This window comes from Bidens hawaiensis, unplaced genomic scaffold (genome assembly GCF_021521415.1).
Source record: "Bidens hawaiensis isolate Kalapana, Puna unplaced genomic scaffold, B.hawaiensis_p1.1 tig00023273_1, whole genome shotgun sequence".
NCBI classification, from domain to species: Eukaryota; Viridiplantae; Streptophyta; class Magnoliopsida; order Asterales; family Asteraceae; genus Bidens; species Bidens hawaiensis.
The window spans coordinates 343,951-360,061 of NW_027493653.1; the positions used below are offsets into that span (position 1 = coordinate 343,951).

Genomic DNA, 16,111 nt, shown 5'->3' on the forward strand with positions numbered 1-16,111 from the left:
GGAAAAGATTGTTTGTTTTTTAACGTCTGCAGACTACTAAAATAAATTGGTGGTGGTGTGCAAACTGTGGTAGTGGGTGATGGTGGACAGTGACGTTGGACAGTGATAGTGGTTGTGGTGGTGGTGATGGTGGATGGTGGTGGTAGACACCAGTGGACGATGGTGGCGGACAATGGTGGTGGTGGGCGGTGGGTGGTGGGTGGTGGATAGTGTTGGTGGTGGTGGTTGTGGTAGAAAATTTTAGAAGTGGATGGGCCAAGTTTGTGGGTGTTAGTAGGTGGTGGTGTTTGACCTTCTATATATCTTAGAAAATTTTAGAAGTGGATGGGCCAAGTTTGCACCAAGAAGATTTCACGCAGACATTTTTTAGTGAAACGTCTTCGAAAAATCAAACATTCTACAGATGGAAATACCTGCGCGTGGTCTGTGCGTCGCAGAAAAAAGAGCTTTTGCAGACCTCTTTTTAGAAAAACAAACACCTTAATGGTGATGCATTCACCGTAGAAATGAAGACTACGCTATGGTCCAAATTGAATTTCACTTAGGTCATACGCAATGAGGCATTATAGGAGTTGTCGAGTCGATAAAACCCCTACACCATTCACTTGGACGTTTTATCGTGAACGGGCATGAGCATTTCTACAATAATATCCTATATGACTTGAAGTGTGATTGAAGGGTGTTAAAGGTAATTATCTATTACACATGTTTTTTGTTAAGAGTTATGAAAATGTGATGGAAAATGCCCTTTGCATGACATAAGCCATTACGCATGACCTTAATGCATAAGCTCAAGCCTAAGTTTTATAAGTCGACTTCTATTAAGCAGGCTCGCTTATTCTAATTACATAAACATATATTTTATATAATAAAGATATAACTTTGTAATAATTATATTAATACATATAATTTTCTAATAATTATATTTTTACGTATAAAGTTTTAATAAAAATAAATAATATATTATTACATTATCACATATAAACTTTATATTACATATAGTCATAATAATATACTTTAGTATAATAATTACAACCAAATAATATATAGTTTGTTATATATGAATAGTATAGTTTCAAACAGATATAAAGATAAAGATATTTATACACATGTGTATAATTATAAATTTTTATCCTTTAGACATAGTTAATATATTGATCGAGTCCTTAGAAAGTTTTAATTTCACTGTCTGTCATGTAAATGGAAAAGTGTCTCGTTTTTTGTCTTTTATACTAACGGATGCTAAGTTTTTCAGTTAAGTCTCTAGATTTCATGCACATGAGAGTATTTTATTCTTTTTTACCTCTTGAATGGCTATTGTGTAATGTAATTAAAGATTGTGGAGAAGTTGGTAGGCAGTGGTGGTGATAGTTGGTGGTAGGCGCCGATCAACAATAGTTGAAGATGGTGGTGGTGGTGATGGTTGTCACATCCCCCCGGCCAAATGAGGAAACATCAGGGCGTGCGTAGATTGAAATCATGCACATGCTATTAAATGTAAAAACTCTTATTAAAATAAACCAACGCATTGTTCAAACCAAACATAATCCAAATAATAAACAAGACATGACACTTTATTTATTAAACTTCTAGGTCTGACTCATCCCCAAAGTGAAACTTCAAGAATCTTCATAACTTAATTTCCATCACCTTAAAAATATGCGAGAGTGTCAACTAAAAATAGTTGGTGAGAACATAGGTTTTAAACTTAAAATAGAAAAATAAGTTTTATGTTGACAACATTCCATATGTGTTAAGTTATTTTGTATACTTTTGTGATTATAACCAAACCTCTGACACATTTAGTGAGCCATCAAATCCACGATTAGACTATTATTTTAATGTTTTAACGAGCGTCGGATTCTGAACACACAGGCCTCTACCCAAGGCCTAAGTGGGAGGGTCGGGCTAATAGATCTATCATCATACTACCACGGGCTTAACAAGTTAATGGTTGTACATGCGATTAAGTATACACTTGTAATGATCACACACACTGAATATCATGAAATAAAGCTTAAATAAAATAGCATATAAAACAAATTGATTATGCATGTTTTCCAACCCAAAGTTTAAAACGTTTAAAGGCATGTAAAAGGGGCTATGAACTCACCTTGCTTGTTAGATGAACATGAACAAGAAGTTGTTTAACCGGTCTCGGGATGCCCTAGATTATGTTTGAGATTTATTTTTAGAAACCGAGTGGCGTGGACTAGATTTGTAAAATAACAAAGAAAGAAATTCGATCAAAGTTATGTTAGTTCTTGTGACATGTGACATGCTTTAGCCTAATAGGTTCCAACACTCTTATCGCCCCCTCCAGGAAAGTAACCAGGTCCAGTGTCTGATTGGATATATTCGCATTATTTTCCTTACATTAAATAATCCTTTTGTCAAGGGTTTGAATCGCGGCGATGTCCCCCTTCCAGTTACTACATGTCCGCCACATTGAACTTAAACTTTGGTGAGATGAAAAATAAAAAATAAAAAACAATCGAAAAGACCACATCTTAAAAATATATAAAAAAACGAGGTTTAACTTGAAATATTATATAGTTTTGGGTGTGATTTGACATTTATGAAAGTATATGGTTTAAAGTGTAAATATTATAGTTTGGAATGCTTATTAACATTTGTGAAAGTATAAGGTTTAAGTGGAAATATTTAAGTTTAGGATATTTATTGATATTTATTAAATTTTAAGGACCAATTATGCAAATATTATAGTTTTTAGTTATGATAACATTATGAGTTTTTGAAGATCATAAGAATATTCATAATTATTCATGGAAAATTATACTTTTGATCCAAGATCTTGAAAAATAATTGTGGTTTCTTGAATTAACATGATCATCATAATCTTTTGAAGCAAAAAGTAAGGTTTTTATTAACAATTTATAATAATCATGATGAGAATATATAAACAATTATGAAGATTAAAAAGAAAACTCAAGAACATAAGAACAAACTAAGAGAAACTCATAAGAACAAAATCAAAATCAAAGAAATATGAAAAACAAAAAAAAACATGTAAACTTACTTGATTATGCCAGAGAAAATGAGATTTGGTATGAAAAATAATGAGAATGTGAGACTCTATATATAGGCCAAAAGTTGGTTTGAATGCGATTTAGATAGGGATAAAACTTGTTTAAAGATTAGGAGATAACCTTAATGATAATAATAATTATAATATCAAAAATAAAAACAATTCAACATATGGAGATTCAGAACACTTTTTTTTCAAATTAAATGAACTAGATAAACTTACTTGAGAAACAAGGTCAAGTAGAAAGTTCTAGAATGTTCTAGTGTTTTAAAGGAATATCTCATAGAATACTAACTAACTTTCAAAAGTATTTCATTTATGTCACTGATGCATATTTTCCCCAAATCGGGTCACTAAATTTTCAAATTAAGTCTCACCGAATTTTTATGCGTCAAGAAAGAAGTAGAGGATAAGATGTGTGGCCAGAATTTTCAATATATATAGTTAAAAATTTTAAAAAAATGTTAATTATCTTAAAATTTAAAAATAAAAAATAAAATTCACGTCGCCACTCAGCGTCAACTTAAAAGAAAAGATAAAAAGATTTCCTATGTGAAACAAAAAAGACAAGGGCTAAAAAACATGCTAAAACCTTTAATTTAATAAAATATGAAAGTTGAGTGACTTAATTGGAACACTTTTTTAAGTTGAGTGATTTAATTGGAACAATTTTGAAAGTTGGTTACTATTATTATATGAAGTTGCCCCTTTTTTTTAATCATATGACTAATTTAAATACTTAGGATAAAATTAATAATAACAAAATATATTATTACATATTATAAAATATTAATCTATGCATTTCGGTTCAACATTAACGATTAAGCATGCTTATGATGAAATGAACATAGGATCGTATAATTACGCATATAAAGATCATGTTATTCAATAAATAACATGTAATTCAACACTAATAAATGCAGACGATGAAATAAATACGAGAACTTCATTAAATATGAGTGCAAAAGGCAAATGATTTATGCAAGAAATTTCATAGATGTTATAGTGGTAGATGGTGGTAAGCGGTTGTGGTGGTAGACGGTAGTGATGGTAGATGGTGGTAGACAGTGGTGGTGGAAACGATGGGTTGCAAGTGAGGTTGGATGGTGGCTAAAAATTAGGGTTTTAGTTTTGGGGAAGTAGGATTTCTTATTTTTGACATAAATAGCCCTTGTAATTTTTGGAGTACACAATCTTTACCTATATTACACAAATAGCCCTTCAAGAGATAAAAAAGACTAAAATGATCTCATGTGCAGTGCACATATGACGACTTAACTGAAAATCTTAACATCCGTTAATATAAAGGACAAAAGGGGAGACACTCTGTCATTTAAAAGATAGAGTGAAATTGAACTATTTAAAGGCCCCGATTCATAAATTGGCTATGTCTAAAAGACAAAAATAAAAAGGAATTTTGATTTATAATAACTAAAATGTTGATAATAGTGATTCAAACTCGAACTTGAGCCTCAAATTAGTTAACAAACGAGATGGAGCTTGAAAATATACTTAGAAGTCAAATTTGATCTCCGCGTTTTGGACCTATTTATGCGTAGTAACTCGGAATGATCAAGTTTTCTTTATAGGGTGTAAGTTTTACATGCAAAACAGCTCAATTTTAAATAATTTACAAGTCTAAAGATTATAAAATGTTGGGTCTTTTTATAATGTTTTGAATTACAAATAAAAAATTATGTTCAGATTACTTTTTCATCCCGAAATCCAAATAAATAGAGGTGTAAAGTCAAAGTATATCTTGGTGATTCAAAAACATATTTTGGTGAAATCGTTTTGATCCCATTCGCCAATTTGAAATTGGATTGAGAATATATTCTATTGAAACATGTTAAGCCGAACTCATATCAAATATCAATCCCAGGATAAAAATTTCACAGGGTTGGAAGATGGTCGGTGTCAAAATTTCAAAGAGGTCGATCATGATTTTAGCGCGCGCGCGCACACACACATATATATATATATATATACACTAGACGGATGTACGCACGATGCAGCGGGAAACATAGACTTGGTAATCACGTAACAAGTTTATGGGTGTTCATTGTCTGGTTTGAAACCGTAAAACTGTTCAAATCGACCATTGGTTTTGTTTCACGGTTTAATTTTTTCATTATCTTTTGGCCGGTCATTTTCAATCTTCAAAGTTTTGGTTTCAATTTTCGACGACGATAACCCGTTACTAACGGTTTGACTCACGGTTTAGTTTAAAAACCATCAAAACTAGACCGCAAACGCCCTTAAATAAAATGCTATTTTTTAACTGAAAAAAAAAATATAACAATATCATACTCAAATTAAAGAAGAAAATATGCTCGTATTTTTGGTGCAATTTTTTTTAAAAAATTTTAACGTATGAAAAAGTTATTAACGCTTAAAAATAATGGGGAAAGTTGGGTTAAAGTGAAAATAAAAATCACATATTAGTGAAAGATCAAGGATCATAGTTGTAACTGTTTTTAAAATTTACAAAAGTTAGGCAAAGTGAAGGGGCCAATGTTGTAAACTATTGTTTAGTAACCTTATATGCGTTTTTATTGGACAAGTTTGCCTTATCCTAGATGCATTGAAGGTTGTACCATTTGTAACATACTAACATATATTGTAAATCTCTTAAAACCAATGTGTCTTAATTTGCCCTCCTCTCATACATTATATACTAGGTTAGGTACCTGTGTATACACGGGTTCAACATCTAAAGTTGTATAATTATAACTTTATAAATAAAATAATAGCAAATAAATTCACGTATTGAGTTAAAATAAGAACAAATTAAATTACAGTTTTAATTCACGAACGTTGTGTATCACATTATAGACAGGAAATTATAGGTAGGAAATAGATAATTAGACAGTTCCGGACAGGATATTGAGGAGTGAGGGAGCCTAGTTAGTTAACACATGACAAGTAAAACATTTATTTATCAAGTAAAACATCATATTATGGCAAAGTTTGGACCATTTAGAGTAAACGGCTTATAGTCACCTCTAAGAAAAAAAATGTGATCATATATTTAATGTGTAAAAAACTATGAAGACATTTATGATTCGTAAAAAAAGTTTCTAATCTGATGTTGATGTAGGAACATTTAAAATTAAAAGTTGACTGAAGATTTTGGTAGGGTTAAATCGCAGGAACATTTATGTCCCGTTTACTAAAAAAATAGTAATTTTTGACTATTTTACCGATGCAAAAAACTTTATTATGGCTCTTTACTAATGACATAGTAAGAAGCGAATTTCCAAAACAACTATCATCTCTACTTCAAATTCGTTTTGGTGGGTATTTTAGTATCATTTGCATTGCCCGAATAACCAAGATATAAGAATAAAAAATGATTGGGCTCGAAAAGATAAGATTTATTTATATTAATAACAAAAATAAGCGAACAACTAATCCTACAATCGGTGATACAATAGAGTTAGCACACATATTTGCATATGTTTATACAACTGAATTATAATATTTCAAGTACAACTTACTTTCTATAATTAATTTGGTCCTGATTCCTAAAACTTCAGAACATAGGAGTCACAACAACTAACACAATTTTTAATATCAAATTATATAGCTTAAAATATCAACAACTTTAAGTTTACAAAAGATAAAAAGATGGACAAACACCTATTAAGCCAACCCAAACCGTTTGACACACATCAAAGAAAAAAAGACACTCATGATATGGAGTCTCTTTTACTCCTTAGGATATCCATTCTCCTATTGTAAACCCTGACCAAAAATAAATTTGTAACTTACAACAAAATCAAATCAACCCACAACTAAAAAATATAAACTAAACAACTTTTGTTAGAAAATAGGTAAATTTATTGATGTAAGAATCATCTGATGAATCAGGGACACTAACAATGCATGAATCGATTTGAGTTGGTAGTTGATTGTTTGAGGTACCAATGGCTCCAACCATCATATTTATATACACATATGGAGAGATGGATACGAACCAAAGATATTATAATCAGGTTGTTTGCTAAGATGCCTCTTTTCCCAAACCATCACGTCATCCTTCCTGACAAATTATCAATACAATGCATAACAAAAAGAATGGTATGTGGACTTACTTATGAACTTTAGGGTTCCCATGCATCCTAGTCATTTGCCATGTTAAACCTCAAGTGCTAGGATCCAAACCAGGGCACCGGGCTAAGATATATCTAATTGATGCTTCCACACAAGTTTAACACTGCATTTTGAAGTTTACTTCCAAACACAAATAACGTAAATCATGAATTTGAGCTTTTAAACCTAAATCTTATTTTGTATTAAACACCAAACTACATTAATCAACAAAACAAATGGGCAACACTTAAATAAATACCTGGTTTCTTAAGTGCCTATGATTTTGTGAATGCAATAGCAAATATCAACATCATCTGCAACCCAAACATATGTGATTATCATTAAAGATTTATAATAACCAGTTGATTACACATCTTTTTCATTTCCAGTCTTCAGTATTTGTTAGATTCTAATTTAGGGCTTGCAACCATAACAATTACCTGGTTATAATGCACTATGTTAGAATATATTCATAAGTTAACATCAAGCAAAACCATGAAGAACAAAAAAAATAAAATAAAATAAAAAATAACAGTTAGTTAAATTCAAATAAGCATGCCATAAATTTAGTAGAAAAATTCAAATTTTCAAAGTTCAAATTTAAAAAATCAATAAAATACAAAGTAAAAAAAAAAAACATGTTACCATGCAATGCCTTCATTAGATAACACGTCATAAATCAGTAGTCTACATATTAGTAAGAATCAGAAATTCAACTCGAAACGAACAACAAAACCCGATATGAATTTCAAATATCATAGAACTTAAAATTTTACCCAATCAATTAGGCATTTCCATCTATACATGCTATAAAACACTGAAATTTGAAATAAAACACTATAAAAAAAATGAAGAAAATGATGTGATACCCTATGGAACGGAGGGGCAAAATGCAGAAAAGGGAAAGAAACGTTGACTGAACACTTTTAGTAAAATACTTGCTAGAGCAACAGACTGGAACATAAATCATGTACCTGGATTTTGGCAAGAGTCGGAAGAGGCAATCAAAACCCTAATACTTAATTAACCTTTGAATTAGTAGGATTACAGATAGCAAATTATTAAAATTAAAAAGAAGAATGCATTAGGCACAAACTTACAGTGATTGAAGATTAAGCAATGAGAAGATTGAGCGAGGGGTGGGACAATCTCAAATCGATTTGCCATTGAAGATTAATAGAGAAGGACTGTACATCGACGTGAAGAAAGCCTATTAGCAAATCAAAATCTGAAAAGAGTAACAAGATTACTGTTTCAAGTGATAGATTGCGGTGAGAATGGACAGCCGACATGAGAGTCAGAACGAAGTAGAAGACGGTGATTAGGGTTTCTAGCCGAGGAGTGGGTCGGGTTGAGGAGTTCGGGTCTTAAAATCCAAGAATTCTAGGCGGGATATTGAGGAGGGAGGATGCGTTCTAGAGAGAGAGAGAATGGATCTTTTGAGAACCATGTTTAGTTTTAAGACCACCCCCATTGGTGAAATGATTTGGGTTGAAACACTATTTGAAAAAGAAACAAATTATAAAATTCATCAAATATGGCCAAACCGGTTTGCTCTCACAACCTAGTTTGCCAACTTCCATGATGGTCACATGTCATTCATGTATTGGTTCACATTTTAATTTATTTTTCATTTTCTTTTCATACTAATTAATTTTAACAAAAATTATTTTTCCTTAATAACTTTTAAATAAGTTTTAAAAAAATCTAAAAACACAGTATTGTTTAGTTTTTTTTTGTGAACACACAGGTGTAAATTTTATTAAAAAACATAAGATTGCACAAAAAATATATTTTTATAATAAGTTAAATATTAACCATTACTGATATACATTATCCGACACTTGTCAACTCCGTATTGATTCATAAGATTTTTCGGATAAAACTTATTATCTAAACAATCTAACATTATCTGATTAAATATTTTTAAATTAAATATATATTGGTTATTTTTAAATAAAAAATTATTTTTATATTTATGAACACTTTTAATAAAAAAAACAACAATTATTAATAAATAACAATTATAAATTATATTTATTTAATAAAAAATATTGAAGTTGGGTTGTTAATGAGTGTGAAAAGTTTGGGTTTGGTTGGGTTGGGTATGTGGAAGATAGAGAAATTAATTTTATAAGAAAGTTTCGGTTGAGGTGGTTTGTGAATGGGAATGGTTAAGAACTTAAGAACTCCATTTTAGGTCACACATTTAATTAAATGGATTGGAATATCTGGTTGAGATTAAATCTGGCAAAAAAAGTCAAAGTATGAGAGAGAATAAAGATATAAGTGGTTACACTAATTTTTACGTCTGTTATAAAAATGTAAAAAGTCGACTCGGTGCGTAAAAAATTCTGTAATTTTTTTAAGTGTATGTAACCTACATATATTACGCATGTGTAAAAAAAATTCTAAAAAAAAAATTGTTACACTGAATTCTTTCGAGTTCTTAAAATTCTAAGTGGTTCTCATTTGAAATCTACCCTGTATATATACATGGGAGAGGGTTATCCTAGAAACAAGTAGGAAAAAATCATAGCTATTGGATCATGTTAATCAATGGTTGAAGTTTAAAATTACCAACCCGACATAGTTTCCTAGAATTACTCTTTCACCATTATAACTAACATAGTTTCCTAAAATTGTTCTTTCACAATAGGTTGTAACGTCATATGTCAAAAATCTATTGATTCTTACCATTCCTAAGAACCTCTTAATTTTTATTTGAACTATTTTCTATATATATACATATGTATGTATATAGGGGAGAGATATTTTGAGAACCTTGTTGAGTTTTAAAAGCTTAAGAACTTCATTCTTGACCACACATTTAATTAAATATATTAGATTATGTGGTTGAGATTAAATGTGATTAAAAAATTAAAGTAAGAGAGAGAATAAAGATGTACAGTGATTACACTAATTTAAACGTCCGTACACCTATGTAATAAGTCGAGTTGGTGCGTAAAAAATTGTGTAATTTTTTTACGTATATGCAATATTACGTATGTGCAAAAAAATTCAAAAAAAAAATTATTACGTTGAGTTATTTCAAGTTCTTAAAACTCAGAGTGGTTCTCAAAAGAAATCTCCCATATGTATGTATGTATGTATATGTAGGGGAGGGTAATTTGAGAACCTTATTGAGTTTTAAGGACTTAAGAACTCCATTCTTGGCCACACATTTAATTAAATAGATTAGATTATGTGGTTAAGATTAAATGTGATTAAAAAATTAAAATATGAGAGAATAAAGATGTACAGTGATTACACTAATTTAAACGTCCGTTACACTTATGTAATAAGTCGACTCGGTGCGTAAAAAATTATGTAATTTTTTTACGTACATGTAACCTACATATATTACGTATATGTAAAAAAAATCAAAAAAGAAATTGTTACGTTAAGTTCTTTCGAGTTCTTAAAACTCAAAGTAGTTATCAAAAGAAATCTCCCATATATATATATATATATATATATATATATATATATATATTTAGAAAAAAAATTTCACACGGTTCAGCCGACACCTACACCTTACGCCAGTAGGCCTGTCACTTTTACCCGTAACCCGAAACCCAACCCGAGAAAACCCGTACCCGAACCCGAACTAACTTGACCCAAAAAACCCGAACCCGAGAAAAAACTAACCCGAACCCGTACCGAAGTAATTCGAGTTATTGGGTATGATTTATAGGTTTCGGGTTAACCCGAAAAACTTGAATAAACATTTAGTTTTGAAATTAAATATATTTTTAGGTAAAATAGGCTAAGTCTTAGCCACTAAAGTTATCAGAATCCAACCTAATCGACTGTTGTCATTCCAACTATTATGGGTCGATTGTTATTGTTAATTTATATTTTTCATTTATTACTAATAGCAACCATAATCGAACAACCAAATCCACGCCCGACTGAAGACGATTATGGTTCGAGTTGGTTTTACTCTTCTTTTGAATTGTTTTATCAATTTATGTTGGTTTATTATTTGATTATTTGCGTTACGGGCAAAGAAGAATACGTTGTTTTAATTTGGAAAATTGGAAGTAAATAATCCCACCTTTTAACTATTTTTGTCTTACCGGTCCTCCGTTAAAAAATACTTAACGTCGTTATATTTTTCCCCTAGTTCTCAAACCGATGTTTTAGGGCTTTTGATCGGAAGAACGATATGAGTCGACTGATGTAAAACTTATTTCGAAACGGTGATTCAAATGACCTGATTTTTGTTAATTGGAAATTCAAGCAACCGAATTGAAACATTGTTTCGTCGTTTGGATTATTTGCACGTTCTCTAGTCAATCCCATGATTATTTGCATTAGTTGGTTATTTCCTTTATTTTAGGTATTTCAATTCCTAGAAGTATTAGTGGGTAGTTATACCACTAAACCTATCTTCCTTATTTCATGCATTATTTACGTATTGTAAGCCTATAAAAGGCATGTTTGGTTTTTAATGGAGAACATGAAAAATTTGATTAAAACAAGTCTCTTTACATTTAGTGTTATTTTATTTTAGAAGGAGATTAGCCAATCTCGAACTCACCCAAAAAACCTGGATCTACATCTTGGAGAAGGAGAAGATGACGATGTTTCACTTCTTCAACTGTGCAATCTTAACTTTCGGTCCTCACGCCGTTTACTATTCCGCTACTCCTCTGTTAGTCTCCGTTTCTTCTTTCACCTAATTTTCTACAGTATATATTGTTAATAATAATCAGCTGATCGAATTTGTGCTAAGTGTTGTAGCTCTATCAGTTGAATAATTGACCTAATTTTATCACGATGAACATTGAATTTGGGCTAAATGTTGCAGCTGAAACATTTTCTGATAGATTTGGATGAGATTTGCTCATAATAAGTTTGTGTCGTAGGAGATTTTATAGATTAGTTAAACAATTGTGATTGCTTCTATCAGTATATTAATTTTGCGACTTTCGGATACGTGCTGTTAGGAGATTTTGTTAATTAATTGAACTGATAATCAGAAATTTGATGGTTGTTAGGTAGGAAAACCGTGTTTGTGAATAGTGGAGCTAATTTTTATCACGGTGAACATCAAGTTTGTGCTGAATGCTGTAGCTGTAACATCTGCTGATATATATAGATGTGATTTATTCATTTTAAGTTCATGCTCATATGAGCCTCTTTAGATCAGTTAAACAACGGTGCTCAGCGTTGTAGAAATTGCTAGGCGCTAGTCAGGTGGTGGGGTAGGGACTAGCGATTAATCGGATTGGAATTTATATATAATTTTTCAAATATACATATATGCATATATACACCAAATTCATTTTACTTATAAAATTTTCACTTTTGACCAATTTTGACCAAATAGCGATTAATCGGCGACTAGTCGGTGGGTACTGCCTAGTGATTAATCGGCACCTAGTCGGGATTTTTACAACCATGACTGTGTTTGCTTCGATCAGCATATAAAATTTAGGAGTTTTCGATCCTTGTTACTTGTTAGGAGATTTTGTTAATTAATTAAACTAATTTTATTGCGATGAACATCAAATTTGTGCTAGTTGTAGCTGTAACATTTGCTGATAGATATAGATGAGATTGATTCATTTTAAGTTTGTGTTTTTAAATGTTGTTTATGATATAACTGCAGATCTGAGTATGATACACTTGGCACTTCTGTCAAAACTGCTGTTGTTTATCTTGTGACAGCATTGGTGAAGGTATGATATCCTGTGTTTGATTTCATTAGATTGTTAATTACTCTGAATTTATCGTCACAACTTATATTAAGTATCTGCTTTATTTCTCTGTACACTGATTAATGTAATCTGTGTTGAATATTTGATTATTTGGACAGCTGGTTTGCTTAGCTACATTTCTAAAGGTGTCTGAATCTGATATATTCGATCCATCTCAGGTAAAAACATTTATTTACCTTTTGTGTTATTTTAATTATTTAGTAATGGTGTTAAATCTGTCACTATGTTAGTTAAATTCAGCAGGTACAAAACAGTTTTTTCACTTATTATCAGGCTATCAGCTAGTGTTCATTAATCTTCCAACATTTATCAAGTAATTTGATTGAACAAACAAAGAAAACTATGTCAAGGACGTTTTTGTCGTTTTATGACACGTATTTTGTTTAATCTTTGTTATAATTTTTAGGAAAATTGGATATCAATAATCCAAATTATTAACTATTGGCCAATATTAATCCCAACTAATAATGTAACCAGTGACAATCCCAACTTTCAAGTTTTTTACCAACAACAAACCCATACTAACAAATTGTTAACTCCGTTAAATTCTGATGACGTGGCATATGATGTGGCAATTACAAGACAATGACGGATTTAAAGTAAATATATAATAATACTAAAATAGAGTGGGACCCACCACTTCATCTTCTCCAAAAATAGCTTCATCCCTGTACCACTTTCTGCCGCCTTAGAACCATCACCGTCGGCCATCATAGAACCACCGCCAACCACCAACGTCGGGTACCATTGAACCCCCGCCGGCCTGTCCCCGTCTTGTTCATCCTCCAGCCGCATCTACAAATCCGGCACGTCTCCACCTCCGGAAATCCGGCTGTCTCCAGCCGCACTACCACCCCCAACTTCATCTCCACTGTAACAGACTTTAGAAACCTTCCGTCACCGTCGCTTGAAACTCACCGTCTCTCACACGCTTGTCTCCATAACATAGATCTAAAACATCCCACATCTGAAAGAATTGAAGATCTAAAAGCCACAGGTCTGAATCGTTTCTCCGATGGCCGGAATTGTCGAATGCAAATCTGAAACCACCAAGCAACTCTGTTTTTTCGACTTGCTTGAGATCTCGACCAACCCAACTCCGTCAAGTTTGCTATTTTTGAAAAAATATGTTTTAATTTTGAAACCCGGATGAATTTAGAAGTGGTTCTGTGGTAGGCAACGTTGGTGCTGGCGGTGGTTCTGTGGTGGCAGGCGGTTGTTTTGTGGTGGTAGAAGGTGGTGTTCCAATGTAATAGAAAAAGAAGGAAGATGAAGTGGTGGGTGGTGGGCCCCGCTCTATTTTAGTATTATTATATATTTATTTTAAATCCAAGTTATTGTCATGTAATTGCCACATCATATGCCACGTCATCATAGTTTAACGGAGTAAACAATTTGTTAGTCTGGGTTTGTTGTTGGTAACAAACTTGAAAGTTGGGATTGTCACTAGTTATATTGTTAGTTGGGATTAATATTGGCCAATAGTTAATAGTTTGGATTATTGATGTCCAATTTTCCTAATTTTTATGACAAATACAAGTCACAAAAGTTTCGTCGTATTTTGGTTATTAATGCAATATAATTAGTTTAAACACGCTGCTTATCTTATATATTTTTTTTCTTTTTTAATGATTAGGAACTGTTGAAAGCTTTGATTGGTTTCATAGATGTTGCGGGGCTTTACTTTGCCCTAACTCAATTAACTCACAGAAACATCTCTCAAAATCATAAATTCCAGGCAGTTGGGCTTGGTGAGTGACTAATAACTTATAAGCTCTTATCATTTTTTATGAAAATGGATTTTAATTTTTATAACTATTAATTAGCACATACTTGCAGGGTGGGCGTTTGCTGATTCTGTTTTGCATAGGTTAGCACCCCTTTGGGTGGGTGCTAGAGGACTTGAATTTACTTGGGATTACGTTCTACAAGGCCTTGAAGCAAATGCAAATCTGGTATGTTGAGTTTTTTTTCTGAATTTAAGCTAGTTTATAAATTTATAATCCGTAATTGATGTTGGGATAAATAAGTTTTAAAGTTCAAACATGGCAACGGTACAAGTGTTGGCCAAAACTTGGTTCAATTATAGTATACACACATTGTACTAAACCACTTCCAAACATTAACAAATCTCACAAAAAAGTTAGTTACATCATATAGTATATACCGAGGGTACAAGTGTTGGCCAAAACTTGGTTCAATTATAGTATACACACATTTTGCTAAACCACTTCCAAACATTAACAAATCTCACAAAAAGTTAGTTACATCATATAATACCATATCTATATACTGAAGATTATATTACACTGCCTTGTTAAGCTAAAATTTGACTTTTGGTCCCACTTTTGAGAAATTACATGTTTAGTCCCAAATGTTTGCGCACTCGTCATGGGTTTAGATGTCTATCTTTGGTGTTAAGTTTTCTTAGTCCCAAAATCAGCCTCTTGATGAATTAAATGGCTTTAATCACCTTTTGATCGTCTTCCATACAGATTGAGGTCAAAACATATATGCAGGACACAGTTATGTAAGAAAGGGAACACAATCGATCACGCTTTGTAGCTTCTATTTGATTTGGAAAGCTTGCCTGTTTTCCAAATCAAAACTATCCAACAACTCAACAAGTTCTAATAATTGAATGTTATGTGTCTAAGCCATATAAGCATCATTAGTTCAAGAATTTATACATGGAATTTACAAACCTACTAATCTTCTGAATTGGAAAGGAAGAGGGTAATGAAATCGATTACAGATGTTACATATATACACTTTCGCCTTAATTTAGGAGTTATGGTTCAGTTTTGCCTATAGTTAAGAAACCTTTGCCAACACATTATAACATGTATAATTGTTATATGTCATAATGTGAAATAGAATATTCCCAAAATAATATATCTGGGATTCTACAGTTGTATTGCATCTGTTAGATTCTCATTAAATTGTATTAGTTTTCAACTTCAAATAGCAAATGCAGTAAAGATGCATTCAAGCTCCCCTTAGAATTTAGAAATGAGTGAAATTTGTTGGTTTTTTTCTAAGATCTACTAAATTCATTTCACACTGTTATTGCATGCTGGGCAGATGTTAGTTTATGCAGGAATATGTTCTTATGAAATGGAAGTTAAAATTTGGATTTGAAGATGTTTAAATTGGATTTTAAATAAAATAAAACTCTCAAACGTAATGTTAAGTTTCTACACTTTTCATTTTAGAACAATTTCTTTCCCTAAGTGGA

The 16,111-nt window shown here is 31.7% G+C and overlaps 1 protein-coding gene across 1 annotated transcript; it reads left to right on the forward strand.

Moving 5' to 3' along the window:
- The first annotated feature begins 11,726 nt into the window (after window positions 1–11,726).
- LOC143567255 (uncharacterized) lies at window positions 11,727–15,015 on the forward strand. Its single transcript, XM_077053719.1, has 5 exons — window positions 11,727–11,804; window positions 12,765–12,834; window positions 12,972–13,031; window positions 14,510–14,624; window positions 14,713–15,015. Exons 1-5 carry the CDS (start codon window positions 11,728–11,730, stop codon window positions 14,835–14,837), a joined length of 447 nt encoding a protein of 148 aa, XP_076909834.1. The 5' UTR covers window position 11,727; the 3' UTR covers window positions 14,838–15,015.
- The last annotated feature ends 1,096 nt before the right edge of the window (window positions 15,016–16,111 follow it).

Excerpts from the sequence above, each read along its gene's own strand:
- LOC143567255 (XM_077053719.1), top strand. The coding sequence starts at position 11,728 with ATGACGATGTTTCACTTCTTCAACTGTGCAATCTTAACTTTCGGTCCT. Across the intron at positions 11,805-12,764 it reads TACTATTCCGCTACTCCTCT|ATCTGAGTATGATACACTTG; the intron begins GTTAGTCTCCGT and ends ATATAACTGCAG. Across the intron at positions 12,835-12,971 it reads TTGTGACAGCATTGGTGAAG|CTGGTTTGCTTAGCTACATT; the intron begins GTATGATATCCT and ends TTATTTGGACAG.